This window comes from Drosophila mauritiana, chromosome 2L (genome assembly GCF_004382145.1).
Source record: "Drosophila mauritiana strain mau12 chromosome 2L, ASM438214v1, whole genome shotgun sequence".
NCBI lineage: Eukaryota > Metazoa > Arthropoda > Insecta > Diptera > Drosophilidae > Drosophila > Drosophila mauritiana.
The window spans coordinates 11,275,196-11,293,740 of NC_046667.1; the positions used below are offsets into that span (position 1 = coordinate 11,275,196).

The 18,545-nt window shown below is 41.9% G+C and overlaps 4 protein-coding genes across 4 annotated transcripts; 2 read left to right on the plus strand and 2 right to left on the minus strand.

The window, feature by feature from the left end:
• Positions 1–576: 576 nt before the first annotated feature.
• Positions 577–5,445, minus strand: LOC117147696 (mucin-1). The gene is made up of 3 exons (XM_033314687.1): positions 5,372–5,445; positions 1,841–2,946; positions 577–1,772 (listed from the first exon to the last, which is right to left on the minus strand). Exons 2-3 carry the CDS (start codon positions 2,943–2,945, stop codon positions 823–825), a joined length of 2,055 nt encoding a protein of 684 aa, XP_033170578.1. The 5' UTR covers position 2,946; positions 5,372–5,445; the 3' UTR covers positions 577–822.
• A 1,463-nt stretch (positions 5,446–6,908) lies between these two features.
• Positions 6,909–8,316, minus strand: LOC117142263. The gene is made up of 2 exons (XM_033306130.1): positions 7,858–8,316; positions 6,909–7,556 (listed from the first exon to the last, which is right to left on the minus strand). Exons 1-2 carry the CDS (start codon positions 8,276–8,278, stop codon positions 6,928–6,930), a joined length of 1,050 nt encoding a protein of 349 aa, XP_033162021.1. The 5' UTR covers positions 8,279–8,316; the 3' UTR covers positions 6,909–6,927.
• Positions 8,317–9,190: 874 nt separating this feature from the next.
• Positions 9,191–11,283, plus strand: LOC117137284. The gene is made up of 5 exons (XM_033298660.1): positions 9,191–9,214; positions 9,272–9,489; positions 9,545–10,160; positions 10,223–10,750; positions 10,809–11,283. Exons 1-5 carry the CDS (start codon positions 9,191–9,193, stop codon positions 11,025–11,027), a joined length of 1,605 nt encoding a protein of 534 aa, XP_033154551.1. The 3' UTR covers positions 11,028–11,283.
• Positions 11,284–13,478: 2,195 nt separating this feature from the next.
• Positions 13,479–13,999, plus strand: LOC117150914. Its single transcript, XM_033318066.1, has 2 exons — positions 13,479–13,732; positions 13,793–13,999. The coding sequence occupies exon 2, from the start codon at positions 13,832–13,834 to the stop codon at positions 13,997–13,999; it is 168 nt and encodes a 55-aa protein (XP_033173957.1). The 5' UTR covers positions 13,479–13,732; positions 13,793–13,831.
• The last annotated feature ends 4,546 nt before the right edge of the window (positions 14,000–18,545 follow it).

Below are 18,545 nucleotides of genomic sequence, written 5' to 3' on the forward strand. Positions count from 1 at the left end.
TTGGAACGGATGCCAATTAAAATAATATTTGTTTTCTTGTGAAATTTGATAAGGTAACATACAAATTTCATTATATAATTTCATTATAAAAATGTACATAATCGGTAAAGAAAATCAGATGTTTTTATTTGATTAAGTACCAGAAAATGACGATATTCAACATTTAGGAAAAAAAATAGTATTTGAATATTTGAAAGCCATTGAGGATTAGTTTACCTGCAAAATTTGTCTAGGATTCTGGCACACAAGAAATGTACTGGTCCAAATTTAATTTTTAAGGTTTTATTGCTAATTTAAAATGTTTTGGTGCCGCGAATATTGGTTTTACTCAGAGAAAGGAAACCAAAGAACTAAGCTGCCGAAAATATTTCGGTCGGTATTTATGTTTTTTGTGGGTCGCTTTAGAGATTAGAGTTCGACTACGAGACAAAACAATGTTGATAACAATTTTAATCATTTTGAAGGGATGTTAAAACTGTGAAATTTTTTAAAGTGTTGAAAAGCGCTTATACAGTATATGTAAGCCACTTTCCCCTTTCTGTTCCCCCATTTTAAGTATTAACACACACATAAGCATATTGTAATTGTTTGGTACATTTATTGGTGGCTTACTTTCAGGTCTAACAGAACTACGAGTATATATCAAAAATTCGATTGTTTTTTATTTTTTACAAAATATATATAAGGAAAACCGTTTGACCGGCGCTAGACATATATGCATATCCATAAGAATCGTGAGTCACATAAAATGGCAATAAATTACGGTTGCCAATGAGACTGTGTCCTTGAGTCACTTAAGGGTTGTGTGGAGGCAATGGGCCGTTAGTGGAGACAGTAGGCCACTATTAGGGTTACCACCGTGGAGATAAGGCTGAAGTGTCCAAACGTTCGCTCTGCCATACTGTGCGCATCCTTGACGATAGATTCCGCCGAAAGTCGAGCCTGTGTCAGACCCGGCATCTTCATAATATCCGGCTGACCACCGGGAATTATGGGTGCCAAGGGCACAGATCCCTCGGGAATGGCCACAGGAGTGGTCGGCTGAATGGGAGCCAGTTGAACGGATCCGGGAGCGGAAGCGGGAGGCGGTACTGCACTGTCCACTGCTGGTGCCGTTCCATTGGCTGGAGTAGCAGTCTCCGGTGGCGGTGCTGGATAGCACGCGATCTGATCCAACTCAATAGTCTTAGTAGGATCTTTGGGATCCGGACCGGGCACTTTAACGGGCACGCAGATGATGCCACCACCAGGTGGTGCATTGGGATCAGCAGGGGCTCCAGGTGCAGGAGGGACTGGCGCATTCGTATCCGCCGGATTGGGTGCAACTGCGGGTCCAGGAGCCACAGGAGATTCGGGTGCAACAGGAGCTCCAGAAGCAGATACAGGTGCCGCTGGATCAGCGGGAGCGGGTGGCGATGGACCTAGCGGCGCCAGTGGAACTGACCCTGCAACTGGTGCTGGCGGAACGGGTAGAGCTTGAGAGCCAGTAGCAGGTGGAGCGGCATAAACAGGTGGCACTGGGACTGCTGGAGAAGCGGCTGCTTGGTTTCCTCCAGCATTTATCACCGTAGTACCCGATCCCACATCTGTGGTGGTCACCGATCCAGGTGGTCCGTTATTGATAATGATGATTTTGTCGTCACCACCATTGCTGCCTCCACCGCCACCGCCGCCGGAATAGGAATTGGAACTCTCCACCACACGGGTGTGGGTGGGTGTCAGTGCGTGACCTAGGATGGCACCACCCAATGCTCCAGCAATAAGACCAGTGCCTGTTAAACAAAGAAATACAAACTAGTTACTACTCTGCAATATGCGGATAACTCCATTTTGGACTCACCCAATCCCAAGCCTGATGAGGACTTCTGCGGCGCCTGTGGATAGTAAACAGCTCCAGCCGGCAAAGCTCCTCCAGCGGGCAGGAAGGTGGCTCCTGCGGGCAGACCTCCGCCGACTGGCCCTTGAGGATAGTAGGTGGCTCCATGGGGCACTTGCCCGACTGGATGGTAAGATGCTCCTGATGGATATCCACCCGACGGATGGTAGCTGGCACCGGCTGGAACCTGACCCGTGGGGTAGTAGGTCGCTCCGTGGGGCACTTGACCCGCTGGGTGGTATGAAGCTCCAGCCGGCAAATGACCTGCCGGATGGTATGAGGCTCCGGCTGGAATTTGCCCGGCTGGGTGGTAGGTGGCTCCGGCTGGAAGTTGACCTGCCGGATGGTAGGTGGCACCTGCTGGCAACTGTTGGCGAGGATAGCTGGATTGCACATTATGGGCATTGGTGGCCGTTATCGGCTGATATCCACCGGAGGATCCAAATCCACCAGTGGAGTTATTACGGCCTCTGTAGGCTGTGTTGTGTGCTCCGCCATAGTAGTGGGAACCACTTGAACTGGAACTGGCACCGGGACTGGCTGCTCCTACTGGACGATATGGGCTCTGGAGATTCGTGTTGCTGTGCGTTTGGGTGGCAGCCGAATAACTTGGTGGAGCTGGCTTGTATGCCGGGTTGTAGGCTGGCGGCCGCTCATGTATGTTGGTGTGAGCTCCGCCCACTGGATTCGAGGGTGAGTACGCCGGCGGAGGTCCTTGGGGCTTCGCTGGGACATTCCAGCCAATTGGTGAAGCGGGTGCCGAAGGAGCCGCACTGTGCGTCTGGGAGCTGCTCACCTTGCTCACCGGCTGCGAGTGGGATCCACCTCCGTAGCTCAGCCTGACATTATCATGGTGTGGAGCAGGAGCTGCGTGGTGCGATGGGACTGAATGCGATGGCGCAGAGTAGCTGTGTGAGCTGGTCCTTCTGCTAGAACTGCTGCTAGTACTGCTGCGACTTCTGCTGCCACTGGACTTCCATTTGGCATGCGCATCCTCGGTGGTCAGTGCCAATATTAGCAGCACCGCCACCAGCAGCCTGCCACTGAGCCGCGTCGGGTAAGGGGTCATTCTGGAATGGATCCAACACTCAATTAGTTACAGTATTTCTAGTGTTTGGGTTTTTGAGTAAAACAACATGCCTGCCACATATGTATGAACATATAATGTATCATTTAATAAGTTCTTTCCCTTCGCAACCAAAACAATATAATATTCACTTAAAACATAACTCAAGTTCAACCGAAATAATATTATTTTTTTATGATGATCATGTTACATTTTATATACTTTTGCTAATATGCTTTAATATGCAATACCTGTATAGGGTATTTAACGCTCGACTACTGCAGACGAGCTTATTTGTTTGCTTCCTCCTGCACCCCAATGTCACTCATCATTAGCCAGTATGGTTTTATCTTTATGTTTGTGTAAAAAACAATTGATTCAATTTACGTTAATAATAAACACAAATTATGGTTGGTCTAATGACACTTGGTTTCCCGTAAGCTTTCTAGGTAGCTGCCATTTAAATACACGTGATTAAAGTTTTCCGCAGTTCTGGAACTTTGGTGTTCCACTTAAAATATTAAACAATCAGCGAGTGTCACGCCCTGATTGCCAAGTTTCCAGGAGGTGGGCAACAGTCTGCGCCGACTTTATTTGACCAAATTAGAAGCGCGTTATGCGTGTCTTGGGCGGTCCTCTTAATGATAATTAACTTGCTGATTTGGCCGGCTTGTCGCGTGGCTACACCCCATTGAGTTTCGCCTTGGGTTCTCAAACACACCCACGCTGGGTTCCAGAACTATAAACACGGGAATTTAAAGGTCAGGTCTTCGACTTGAGAGGCCAACGGAAGCTTTCCTTATTACGCCACAAGGTGACACGAGGGAAAGTAAGGCGCAAATGGCGATTAAGGACTTCTATAATCAATGACTAAGAGACATATAAATGCGACATATTTACTACTGTACTAAACACCTCAATTCCATAGACTTTTTCGCTTGAATTCCGTATTTATAAACAATAGATTTCCGTGCTTTATTTACATGCAATTGTATGTAAGTAAACTTTTGTTTGGAACTGACACATGCACCTGCTGTAACGTGCGAGTGATGCTAAAAACATGATAGACTGGTTTGATGACTCATCGAACCACTGAACTGCAACGCATGCGCAGCTATGACGTCAGTGGGGAAATTGTAGCGGCTCAACACGAAATCGCTTATCTCATGTTTGTCTGCCCACTATCTCTCGATTTCTAAGAATTGCATCTTAATAACAATTCTCGCTTATTCGTTCTTGAAATACTAAGCTAATCGCTAGTGTCAAAAGGCCAAACCCTAAGAGATTAGCGTGGGTTCGATGACAGAGTTGTTTCAACCCAAATTTTCAATAATTTTGGAAAAACAGATTGCCATCATTGATGGGACTTTAAATAATATGCGCTGTACATACGTATGTATATTAATCAAATTACTCATTACTAGACTCGGTCTAGAAATCGCTTGCTAATCGCAGATTTCGTGTCAGATGTCAAAGCTTTTTGAGATCATTGCGTATTTCAAGTACAACGTTTTAATGCAAATGAGTTGTTCAATAATAAGTGAATCACTTATTTACTGGGCCTTCGAAAGAGTTTATTTTTGGAGAAGACTTATATCATATATGGAAAAAATTCAAAGACTCAACATGATCGAAAGCCGGTTAGTTACGTGTGTTTTTGAGTGGGTGGAAAGCATTTTGGCACGAATCGGTTTTATTTGCCATTTGGTCAGCTGGTCTCAAAACTAAATGGGTTTATATAAAATTTTATTTGGCTAACTAATGAGATGGGGCAGCTGTTTCTACAGGCATGATCTAATGATCGAACCCTTGTCACGTAATTATTATTTTATAATTTTATATATTTTTCATTATGCTTGAAGGCTGGATATAAAATTGTTATATACATATATGTACGAAACATACATTTGTTCTACATCATTCGTTATTTTTTCCATTTCGAGGTATTATAACCCACGGTGCCTGCCTTTACAATTACAAATCAACCTGTTGAGTGCATTTTCTTAGGATCTAACTAACTAGAATCTAGAAACTAGTATTAATTGAAGACACACATACATATGAATGCAAATTAATTACATACTTCTGCATGTTACTATGCGAAATAATTAAAATTAATAAGAAGGGGGGGAGTCAAAAACGCGTCTATTGATTTTGATTGAAAAAAGCTATTTGATATGTATGGCTTCTTTTATATTTGAACGCAATTTCACAAACAAACTGTTTTCCTTTTGCTTTTGAGTGACCTTCAAGTCGGGCAATGTTTGCAAAAAAACATATAAACAAAAGCAACCACCGCAATTAGTGTTTAAACCAAGGGAATTGCACTTCTAACAAATGGAGCTCTAGCACATTTCTGAGAATCACATTTTGTGACGACACGCTCAGCTTAAAATGTGAGATTAACTTAAATTTATTTTAATATTTACTCTGGCTATCTGTTTATTCCGTTTGCTGTTTCGCCGCGTGCGATATTCGCTTTGTGTCGTGCAAAGTTTCTCGAACAACTGAGCAGCGAACCAAGCGCTCGTGTTTTGCGTTTTTCTCGGGAGCGATTTGCGGCGACCGCGAGAGCGACTCGTTCGGTGGTCAGTACACTGTGCGAAACTTGGTGGGCAGTTTGAAAAAATCATTCAAAGCCTTAACAAGCCTAAACACCATGTGGAACTAAAAAGGCAATGCCAGTATAATATTATTAATATTAGTAAAAACTGTTAAATTTTGCTTTAAACATTAATTTTAATTAAGCTAAAACCCTATAAGAGGTCTTTACAAAGCGTTACTTAACTTTAAGAATATAAAATGCTATAGGTTTTTATATAGTCTCATGACCGTTTCTCTCTGTGCAGTCACCCACTGCTCTGCACCATTTATATATCTATAGAATTTTGAGATATTTGACGTTGTTAGTGTTTCATTGGTATTCAATTTTCTTAAATTCAGCATTTCTTATGTTCCAAGTTTTCCAAATTTTTGATATCACATCAATAATTTCCACTGGTACTTGTAGTGATTACTTCTGACACCATCCGCAATTTAAAATTCTTTACAACTCGCAAAAAATATGTGCTGCAAGATTGGTGTTTTATGCGCTATAACTAAATTGTTCCTAACTATTTGTTTCCTAAAATGATCACTGAAAGTCAGCTTGTAATGCATGTAAATGACAAAACCTCTCGCCATATTCACTACCCTTTTACCACTGTAGCTCAGTGGAGACTTTTGTTGTAGGTGTTGTTGGGTCTAATGAGCGCCAAGTGAGCTTCATTGCTCTTGTTGGATCATCGCACGCTCACCGTTACAAAATGTTTTTGTTTGTGGGTGTGTTTTGAGCTCGTGTCGCTTTGGTTTTTGTTTGGATAATACCCATTGATTGTAGTTGAATGGGGTATTTTGTTTTTAAGGGGCAACAGAATTATTTGTTGGATTTGCTTGATAAAAAAATCATTTATGTTTTATGTATAATGTACATAAACTATCAAAGGAAATGTACAAATTTCAATATTATTTCCTCTTTGATCGGATTATAAATATATATATATGCTCGTGCTGCTACAACCTCATTTAATGTGAACAACTATTGCAGTTACCAGATCCCTAAAAATCCTATTAAAGTTTAATTTTTATTCCCAGTGTGCTTTTACCTTTTTTTTTATAGCGGGACAAGCCCTTTGACAAATGTAAGCATTCCGATGTAGCACAAAGGAGTCTCTGACGTGCGTGTTCTATTTTGGTGTCTACTGACTTGCGTCAAACTGCTTGTGTGCTCACGACAGGCAAGTCCTTTAAAAACTGTTTGAATTGTACAAAACCTTAGTGTGAGATAAAAATTAAACTTTATAGTTCTTTAATAAATATCTTGCCAGAAACAGTTCCCTGATGATTTTTTCCGTTTGCTAACAGCCTACAACCACTTATATGCCAAATCCACATACCGAACAAGCTTAAATCTTTAGTTAGCTTTATTTCACTTAGTTTTTAGTAGTTAAATAGAATCCGTTTCGACTTCATCATCTCTTGCAGCTACAAAGTTGGCCACATCCACGGGAGTACCTGCATGGCTGACCTCATCACCACCACCAAGTTCTGTACCATCATCTGCACCGCCAACAATATCGCCGGCAACGATGGGTGGCTCAGTGGTTATGGTGGGTTGGAAATTATCCGGATTGTGGGGGGGAGCTGGAAAGCAAACGACCCGTTCCACTTCTCGCATCACCTCCGAGTTTTCGGGATCTGTTTCGTTTAGCATGATGGGAAAACAAATGATGCCACCATCTGGATAGGGCTGAGGAGTTGCCTCCGATTCCGTGGATTCCTCACTGGAAACAGCTTCACTTCCTCCGTCACCTTCGCCCTGCCCCTCCACATCCTCCTCCTCCGTGAGCGGATTTTCCGGGGGGACCACTGCGGAGGATTCTCCCGAAATAGTGGTCTCATTGTGCAAAACTCCCTCCTGCTGACCATTGTTGACGATGATGATCTGTCGACCATTTTCCTGGGGCGACGACTGGACCTCCTCCGGATTTCTATGGTACGTATGGTGTCGGTGGCCAAACAGAACGTTGTTCATCATGTGGCCCGCCAGCATTCCGGTGAGGAAATCTCCCGTACCTGTACGGCGTAAAAAAATGAGAGAAAAATTACAATTTTTAAGTGGAAGAGTAGATTAGAAACTAGACAATGTGAGAGCAATTAATTGCATTAGAAAAGTAACAATTTGTTTGCATTAATAAAGCTGCATTGTTAAAGCTACGAATTTACAAACTTTAATAGATTTTAATCCAACTTATCTAGTTTTATACAAGTATGAAAGTTAAGGAAAACGTCGTCCAAATGTCTTATGATTAGTCTTATGCCTTTTCTAATTTTCCAATGCTAATTAAATCGAAGCTTTTGATATCAAGGTACTCACCGATTCCTCGATTCATTCCGACGGGTGGTTGGGCATAGTACACCGCTCCCGCTGGCAGGGCCTGGGCATTGGCATAGTACGTTCCGCTGCCTTGGCCCGGATACGATCCGAAGCCATAGCCAGGTGGCATCTGCTGGCGCGGATAGCTGGGGATCTGCTGCTTGGGCGGCATCATGGGCATCTTTGGTGGTGCCGGCGGCGGCGGTGGTGGTTTCGGCACCGTCATGGCCGTGTGAACTGGTGAACCGCTCACCACCCGCCGCCCACCGCCCGACGACGACGGCTTCTTGTACTTGCGCCAACCGCCGAACAGTCCGCCAAATGAGCCGCCGCCACGCCCCCTTCCGCCGCGGGCGTCGGTGGGCTGAAATGTGGATGCGGCGAGGAGCAGCAGGCTGAGTGCCAGGTACCAGGATTTCATCTTGGCTGCGATAGTTTTGCAATGATCTCAACTGATCGAGTTTTGCGGACGAACTGGAGGCAGGCGGCTTAACTGCGAACCGTTTAGCCGAGGAAAGTGGCAAATGCGTGAACGATGCGCTACACTCTGCAACTGGGGTATATTTATTTCACTAGTAAGCATGTCAACTCAAATTATATGTAACAATTTAACACATTTTTCGTTTGGTTTTAGATGTTTAGCCGTGTTCTGATACATTAGTACGCCGATCATCATTCGTAAGTCAATGTAGTATGGAAGGGTGTTCTTATATTTCCTATATCCAGTCGAATCCATGCTCACGTCGCATTCGTCTATCAGAATTGTGACAACACTTGCCCGTGGGGATGAGCCCCTATCACTGAAAATTGAATGAGTGTCGTCGTGTAATAATTCAATTGCCGCTAATTGAGACGAGCTCGCAAAGTTCTCGGATTTTCCTTTGGAGCCCAAAAAGCAAAATATCATGTTCTCGGCCGATGTTGATGCATGCTGCTGAGGCAACGGCAATTTGCCAAATGTGTCGCATCAAGTTCCATTACGGCAGGAATTGGAATTTTTAGTCAAATCTTGTTGCGGACTGGGCGATCACAAAAGATACAAAGATACAGAGATATACGGCGTACTTGGGGCTCGTCACGTTGACGACGATGACGACGATCGTTCATGAACCTTATGTTGACCCATTTCGAAGGCAATGCATTTGCATCTGCACCTTGAAGACCAGAGGCCATTGGAATCCATCATTATGCTGAAAATGTTTAGCACAATTTATAATACAAATTAATATTATTAGAAGAAATTAAAAAGTATTTAACATGTTGCACTAACAAAGCAAGCTAATGCATTGTGTTCAAAAACTACTACTTGAACTATTAGGTAGTTATAGTAGTTATGGCGTTTATCGAACTCTCAACTGTGGCAAGTATCTAATGGGTGGAAACTTGATCATTATTCAATGGGATTTCACTTCAGAATCGCCGTTCCCTGCCAAAGGAATCGTTCAGAAATGCCAATCAGACATGTGGTCTTGCCAGGAGTACACTGAGTTGTGGCTCGTTGGTTTACCTCATCAACTACTTAGATATATTCTTCTGCGTATTTAAGCTACCAACTATATCAATTTATGGACTGATTAGTGCTTTCTTATTGCTGGTGCACTTAAGCCTGCTCTTCATGCTGACTAAATATTTGTGGGTAAAATAGATAATCGTGTTCCCTTCCTAATTTAGTTTAAGCCACTTTCAGTTTTGTGCCAAATTTAGCGACGCTTATTGAGTTTGCACCCATGACCATGTTTGGATCTAGTTTTCTATTGTTTGGGCCCACATTTTTCGTGTCCTATTACAACAGTTTTTGGGAAATATGTAATCCTCGTAATCCCGAGTCCATATGCCTGAGTCCTTTGCAGTTTGCAAAAATGATGGGAGACATACTGCGCTATATTTTGATAGGAGTTATGGTTATTTGTATGCAGGGATATCGAGTTGACGGAGTTACTTTTTGGTCCTGCATGTCCTTTATTTTGGCTGGAATGGTCTACTTATATGTCGTAATCAAGAAATCATACAATGTGCACCTTATAGTTGCGGACTTGTACTCGATAAAGTTTCGGGTAACTGTGTTTTTGTACACTTTTTTGATGGTTTTACTGGTGATCTTTGTTGTGTCGTTTGCTAACTTTCAACGAAGCAAAGTGAAAAGTAAGCAAACTCAGGAAAACTATTCGGAAATGGATAGCGGTGATGAGATTCTGGGCAAATACCAGAAGCAAAGGGCGTTTTCCAGGCGCGAAATATGGCTGAAGGCGGTAAATGGATATAGGAACATGGCTGATTCAAACGTGATATATAGGATTGCAATGGTGAATATATATATGTATTCAATGGTACATGACCATGAAAAGGTAATCATATCTATCTACAGATACCATCCTACTGTGTATTGGCCAACTTTATCCCGGTTATATCCAATGATCGCGCTCTGATTGGCTGGAACAAGTACACAAGCTGCCTGGGTTTGCTTATCCTGCCAATCATATGCCTGCCTCATGGCTTCAAAGCTGTTAGCTGGTTAATTGTGTGCCTGACCTGTTGGACTCTCAGCATCCTGACCTTCATCTCCACTCATTCCTTGAGGAGACCCGATAATATATGGATTTTTGCGCTGCTGGGATTGATCGTCAGCTCGGTGTTCATTAACTTGCTATGTCGAGAGATAGAGAATATTATATATCAGTACATAAGTATGCAGTTTGATGTCATGCCTGATATGACGGCACTGATATACTTTGGATTGGGTGAGATGCTAAGTGAATCCATTGTTGTGCGGTGCCTGCAGCAGAGGAAGATGTGGGACGCCACCTTTGGAGTTGTGATGAGCTTGGTCACTTATGCGATCTTCCTGGCATTTCCACTACTTTTCTACCAGGGATGCTACAACAACAAATGCAGCGTGAGTAGATTGTTAATTCATTGTCTTTGTGGAAACTGTCACGATTTTCCCACTTCAGATAATTGTAACATCTTCCACGGAAACAACCATTCATTTCATATTTTTAGTCCTGTCCACTTGTCTGCTTCACGTTTCCTTGAGTGGCTATGAGTTTCGTATATCCTTGTTCTTCTATCTCTTGGTGTTGACTGTTTTCTATGTAACACTCCAGTGGATGACTCACTACGATTGGATACTTTCCTTCGCCACTCTGCATAAATCAAAAAACAATGATTAGTTGATAATGGTACTAATCGGTGTCAATTGATTGGTTATAAAACAAAAATACTACCACTTAGCTTTTATAAACAGCTTAGTTGGGTTAAGCACAGCTTTTTGTACCCAAATGTGAGCCACTATACTTTTCGCATTTAATTAGCATACTTAACTTTATCACCCATAAATATTTACCTCTAAATGGATATTTCTTTCATGAAGACATCAAAATAAATGAACTTAATTTTCCCAAAAAGTATGGCAAATATTCCCTCAAAATCAAAGTTTAATATTAAGTCATATTCTTGGACAACTTTCTCCGCTTTTGGCCAGCATAATCGCCATAAATTATCATGGCCTATTGATTGCCGCCGTCCGTTTAAACTCAATGCTGATGACGATGCCTTGGCCAGAAACACGCACTTAGACCATTTACAACGTTTAGGCCCTTTGAAAGTCATTTATAACGAAATGTAGATGTTGAATCGCTCTCGCACCCAAGGAGCACCGAAAAGTGCGTCGTATGTCATCCATAAGAGCTGAAATTAGTTCCCAGAGTCGGAAGCGGGCCAAACTGGTAAAATATTTACGAGCTTCGGAGACGTTTTGGGGGAAAACAATCAGAGTTTGGGCCCAAGCCCGATTATGAGTATGTATGTGTGCGGGCGAGGATCATAAAAAGTAACTACTTTGTGGCTTATGTGTGGAGTGCCCGAAAATATTGTTTGTCTGTGTGTGTGTGGGTGTGTGTGGGTGTCGAGCGGAAACTAAAACAAAAGCATAGTCTGCTTCTGGGCATTTTTGAAGGTGCTAGAATGCGAGGGATGTGTGTGTGTGTGTATGTTGTGATTGTGTAATAAAAAATATCCAGCTGCCACTGCCACTTCAGTATACTTGTCGCATGACCAAGTCGCCCAACAACTGAGCTGAAGCCATGAAGGAAGTGGGAATAAGCCGGAGAAACCATGGCGACGTCGATACCTGAAAACTTGAAGTATATATGGTTTTTCATGTGGGTGCAATCAATCCCGAACAATAATAAATATTAAAAGAAGTTTTGGTTTCAAAAAGTGATCTAATCTTGGGGCCAATACCTTTAGGACTTGAATGCTATTTAAATTCGGCATGTTTTATCTATAAATAAAGAGAAAAAGACTAATGATTTAAATTAATTTTTGATATATCACTGTACGGCCATTTAGTTTTTTGAATTTTCTATTACAAAATGTATGGCAAGTTTTATTTTCTACGGACTTACATGAAACACCAGGTACGTGGTAGTTGGCGCAGTTTTTCACATTTCTATGCTGGAAAAGATTGGGGGTGACGCTGTTCCCGCTTCGCTAGCTGCTTGAGTGATGACAAATTACGTTTGTCAGATTTATGACCAATTATGAGCGTGTTATATATCACCCTGGTGAGGAAAGGGCGTTGGCCATGGGAGTGGGCGGGCCAGTGGGCATGGCCAAATGGCAACGAGAGCCACCTTAATGGCAAGCGCAATGAATAAGTCGCCGTCGTTTGTTTGCGGTCTACAGCACAGCCACATTTCCCGACACATCGGTGCAAGCCCATATAAGTCGGTCTAGGTTCGGTAATGCCAGCACGTCCTTAATGCTATGCCACTGTATCGCATTTCGTACATTTTCTCGCGCCCATTTCGCGTGCCCCAAATCCTCAACTCATCAAAAATTGTGCCGTATTTCTTCGTGTTTTGAAAAATGATTTCGGATTTGCTGGGAGAAATGGGCGAGGACCTTCGAGGGAATACAACATATCGCGTGTCTTTATTTTCACACTTTCGGCTGGTATTATTTATGGTTTTAATGCGTTGCAAATGGCCAAAAATCGCTTTTATTACACGCGCAGTTAAACTTCAATTACGCTCGCTAATCATAATGCATATGTCTTGGGTCGTATACCGAGGGCAGATGATATACATTTAGCAAGTATATAAATAATAAACTAAATGATGCTTGACTGTATGATCTTATGTTTTACAGCTCTAAATCATATGTTGTTTTTGAATCAAGGCTTTAACTCATAAATGTTTCGGCTTTAGACTTGTATGAGTTTGCCTAAATGTAAGCTAATAACTAACTAAGCTAAATATTAAACTAAGCAAAAGGTAGCGAATGTAAAAGGAAATCGAGACACACCTGTTAAATTCCTAAATCAACTCTCGCTCTAAATCATTCCCTCGTTTTGCTGTGACAAAACACAGAAGGCGCGTCGAAATATGCAAAAAAAAAAAAAGCAAGAAAACTCCCATAAAATAAGCGGCTAAGTGCGCAAATTAAAATCGAAAACCATAAATTATACAAAAATAAAAACAACTGTGGAAAATCCTTGGCTTTGTGGGCGGTTGGGTGGTGTGCCAGCAGCTGTAAGCAAAAACAACGGAGCCAAAAGCATTTTATGCTTCACTTTACAATTCAATCAGTTTCAATTTCCACCTGCCGAATACATTTCCGTTTTACAGTTTATTTCGGCTGGCGATTGGCGAATGCGGCCGGCTGTTTGTAATTTTTTAATTTCGACTTGAATTTCAAAATTCAATTAGTTTTCGCCACGCACCCCCAACCATCCAAACCCAAACCCACACACACACACAGACAGGAAGGAACAAAGGCATAAAACAGTCAGTCCACAGATCCTGTGAAATCGAGGCAGGCAGCTGGGCTGCTCCACACCGCAGATGTCCGCCTGTGTGTCTGCTCTGGCATTGTTGGTTTCACTTTTTAGATTTATGCTTTTAGATTTTAATGAAAAGCCACATTTATGTAGATGCCTCCACACTTCCAGAAGCGAAAAGATATAGACTAGATGGGCGGAGGCGACGGCGGACCCAGGGAGAGATGCAAATTTTGTGGTCCCGGGCTTTTGGGGGCTGCCCAATTTAAGCCCCATAACTCAGACCGCAGCGTTGGAGAAATTAGTTCAGCCCGGGGACTGGCTCCTCCTGCTTATCGAGCGTGGGAATCAAAGATTTGATTTGTGACTAGGCTACAAAAAATGGCAAAGCTGCCTGCTAAAGTCTGGAAGCATATTCAATTTAAAAGCGATCTGGCTAGATAAAGTGAAAGAAGTGATATTTCAGTACTTAGAAACCAGCTTTTAATGAAAGTATACTAAGTGTTGCCTAAAAGCTAAATGTAAGGTGTAAGTAAAGTGTAAATTTACCCTAAATATTTGAAATAATTAACATAAAAAGTCTGGTTAAATAAAATATAAGATAACTATGTTTTTATTCCTTTCATTTTTATATGTTGCGCTTTAGCAAGTTCAAAGGACCATAGTCTACGTAGAGTGGGTTTTCAATGATTGCAATGATTGCGCCCAGGTCCTTGAATGCACTCATTAAAAATGAAGCCAATATAGACCATTGATTCGTTTCAATAATCAACGTAATACAAGCGATGAATTCGCACTTGAAAAACAATCGGCTGGCTGCCAATTAGGGGAAAAATTTGAAAGCGCATACGGTAAGAGTCGACTGTGTTTCATATATATGATTTTTTTTCTCTTTGCCGCTTTTGTTGCCTTTTTGCGCGCGCAAACAAGCGGCAATATCTACGGTCAGCCAGTCGCCTGTCCATCCATCTACGCGCAACTGTTGCTGCTGGCAACTGCGTGGCAGCAACAGCAACATCGGCAACAGCGGCAACATTGGCATTTGCAACAGCATTGGAAACGCGTAAGCCGCCAGCAGCTAGTGGGTAGCGGCAAATAAACATTCAAGGATATGTGCCACGCCCACTCACACGCACAGGCTGTGCAAAAAGTGTAGCATACAACTCAGGGCGGCTCCATCAGCAACATCTGCTGCTGCTGTACTGCTGCTGCCGCTGCTGCTGCTGCTGCTCCTTTTGCCCCTCTGCTGCATGGCAACTGCACATTACCGTTTCGTACTTTTTCATGCATTCATTTCGATAGTTAGCCGGGCGGCTGGCAACTCCCTGAAAATATTGCCCCGACATGGACAGTCCACCGAAGTGAGTCAGGCATTAAGGACTTTTCAGTCCGCACAGTGGACAAGTAGGATTTCGAAGGAGAAAAGTTAAAAATACAGTTAATTAAATTAGTAAACATATTTTGAACATTGATCATACAAAGATTCGATTTAGCTAAACTTTATTTTATTTCAGCTTAATTATTATGTTAGTTAATGCTTCTGTAAGTACATTTACTGTGTGAACCAATTAAAAGTATGTTTAATTTGGCCAAATATGTACTTTATATAGAAATATAACACAGACATGACTTTAGTTGAATTAACTGAATTTGCGTAAATATTCCAATGAAAAGAAGACCAAGCTCCGCTCAAAGGGAATTGAAATGTTCCAGCGAAATTCGCTTGCCACATAATAGCTGTGGCCAGTGTACGGCTGCAGGGGATTGGTTCATCTGATAAATAAGCACACGTCGGTTCGTCCTCCCTGGTGTCCCTGCTCCTGTCCCCGTATCCGTATCCGCATCCGTCTCCGCGCTCGTCCTGCTTCTCCGGTGTCTCCTGTTCCGGCGTGAGAATGTGACCCCGCATGTAAGTGTGTGTGTGTGTGTGTCCCGTGGCCTGGCTGCAACTTGACCCCGGGTCAAATGCAACAAGATGCGGTACCTCGAGTGGTGCTGTAACGGTTGCTGCTGCCGCTGTTCTTGTTTCAGCCGGTGTTGCAAATGAAATTTTTCTTCAATTAGTTTATTTTCACACCAATGATTTTGATTTCAGGTCCGATGCCCAGCCCAATCCGCCCCTGTTTGTTGTTATTGTTGCCGCTTTTCCAGCATCCTTCTGTTAACGAGTTTGTCCATGTGTATGTGCCCGTGTATATGTGGGGCAATTAAGGCGCGCGTAATTGTTGCCAGTTGTTGGATGCTGGATGATGTCCATGCCGATGCCGTTGCCGATGCCGATGCAGATGCCCATGCCAAGGCAGCGATGCAACAATATCATTCCGGCCAAGTGAAGTCCGGCCATTTCTTGCTGAACATTGAGCATTTTGTTGCGAAGCGCACATTTTCGATTGCCTTCCACTTGATGGACCGCCGAGTGAAATCGGAAAATGAAAAACTAAAATGGAAATGCAAAAAATAACGAGGCAGCTGGAAATGACTGAAGTGGTAGCCAATTTGAGGAGTGTACATGCATAAACATGGAATCAGAGTGGCAGAGTATGGCAGGTAGCACCCATCACATTACCTTTAGTTGCTGGCCCATTACGTATACGCCACGTAAGGCGGCAAGAATGAATTGGATTTGTCAGCGTGTTAGAGATACTTAGAGATACTCGTATCAGCAAGAAAAGGACCTGGCATATTCCCGAAATGAGCATGCGATACACGTGCTGCCGCAATTTGTCACATGAGCCTCTAAAATATGCCCAAGGGTGTTTGAAGAAAAAGAAAGCCAAGAGCTTGCCACCACACACAGTTCGTGCGGCTCGGTAATTGTGTTTTAAAAACCAATTTCTCTACAAAAAATCCACAAAGCTTTGGCAAATGGTAACGTAATCATAAGATACAAGGAATATTCATATTAAATGAGAACTATAGGTTGTGGGTGAGTCTAAACATAACTTTTTTTAGGTTTAAAGATAGATTGAGTTCATTTAGTTAAAATCGCTTACCTTTTAATTTCTTGTAGCAATTCAAGTCAACTAAACGAAATTTTATTGCATTTTTGTATACTAAAAGTATTTATTTTGCATAAATGTTTTATTATTTAAATAATATTAAATATTTGAATGAAGAATTATATGAGATTTTGTAACTCAGAACAGCGCACAAAAGCAATACACATTTAGATGGCAGGCAGCTTAGCGGTGCAAAAAATATGAAGTCTAGCTAAGATTAGATGATTTTTCAAGATAAAGGCAGCAAGTTGGTAGGCACTTTTCGTAGCCAAGGATGCTGGGTACTTCGCACACTTTTCTCAGAACGGATATGTGTATTTAAATGAAGCAATCAATAAAATGCCTACAGAATTCCATTTGAACTGTGAATGTTTTCAATTTGGGTCCTTTGCTTCTGACTCTCGAATTTAAATGTAGGTCTGCGTATTTACATTTCTTTCAAACAAACAGCTGGTTTTTGTTTTGCACAAACACACATGGCGTAGACACCGACATAATTTAATTTCACATGCCCTTGCAGCGTTAAACTTTTGTGCCTTTGCCCTCGCGTCTCATTTGCAAATTTAAGTTATGTAGATTATAATTAGAAAAGTTTTTGGCCCCAACAAAAACTTTGTTTGCAACCAACACCAGGACCGCCCGCCATTTCCCGCCTACCCCCGCCTTTTCCCGCCATTTTCCCGCTTTCCGCTCGTAAAGTCATAAAGTTATAGGTAAACGCTTACGTGCATTGCCCAAAAAGCTTTTCCAGTTCCGTGAAAAGCAAATGCTTGCGCCCGCTGGGCAATTTGAAAGGGCCGACTAATTAATTACCACGGAATTCCAAAAGGTTTCCCTACTTTCAGCCATTTGAAAACACAAAACTCGCATTGAGCAGTATGAATATTATAAACGGCGCGCAATACGAAACTAATCACTTTTAATTGGCCATGAAAAAGGGAGCCAAAAAGTCAAAAAGAAAGCTATTGAAAGTAATATCCGGTGTTTGAAATTTGAGAAGTTTTGTTTAGAAGCCACCGATGAGTTTATGACCCAGAAAAGCAGCAAAATGAACACCGAAAATGACAAGTTTTAAGTTTTTGAATTCATGCCAATTAATGTGAAAGGTACTTAAATACAAATTGTTACTAAGCTATTTTTTAATTGGCTTTCCTTAATGGTCTTATCCTTTAGATTTTAATCCCAATATAGTAAAGACTTATTCTGAAAACCATCCTTTTATTTAACGATATTTAAATAAATGCATATTTTCTGCTAATTTTTATCCCAGTCCAGTTATTTATCTTTTAATGAATTGAAAGTTGTGATTTTTAGGATAAAAAACTAAATGAATTTAAAATGGTAATATATATGCCACTTTTGTTTATTCATACTCTTGGATAACCTCAATGCAAGTGATAGTTTTTTATCAGCGCTAAAAAGTGCCGCGAAAGCCACAAAACATTCGAAATATTCATTACGCATACGACGTGTGCTGCAGGCCTTTGTTATTGGCATTGTCTGCTCGGTGCGCTGATTTACAGCCGTTTTTTTATTTTTATTTTTATTTTTGTTTTGTATTTCGCATCATGTTTTTGGCGTGTCTTTTGCACCTCGCGTGTTTGTCGATTTTTTACGACTCACGTGCACCCATAAAATGGTCTGTGTGTGTGTGTGTCTGTGTGAGCCGTGTTAATTATGCTTTTAAGCAAATTAGCCAGTGCATTGATATACGCGAATAATGCGAAATCGATTTCGGTGAGCAAGCCAATAAATTACCCACAGAACAAGAGCAGGCGTCAAAACAGAAATCAACAAACAAAAAAACAGGTGCCAACATGTGTGTAAATGTGCGCACTTATTTTTTTATGCCATGCCACAAAGGAATGCTTAAAGCCGGGTTGATTCTTTAATTTATTTCACATTTT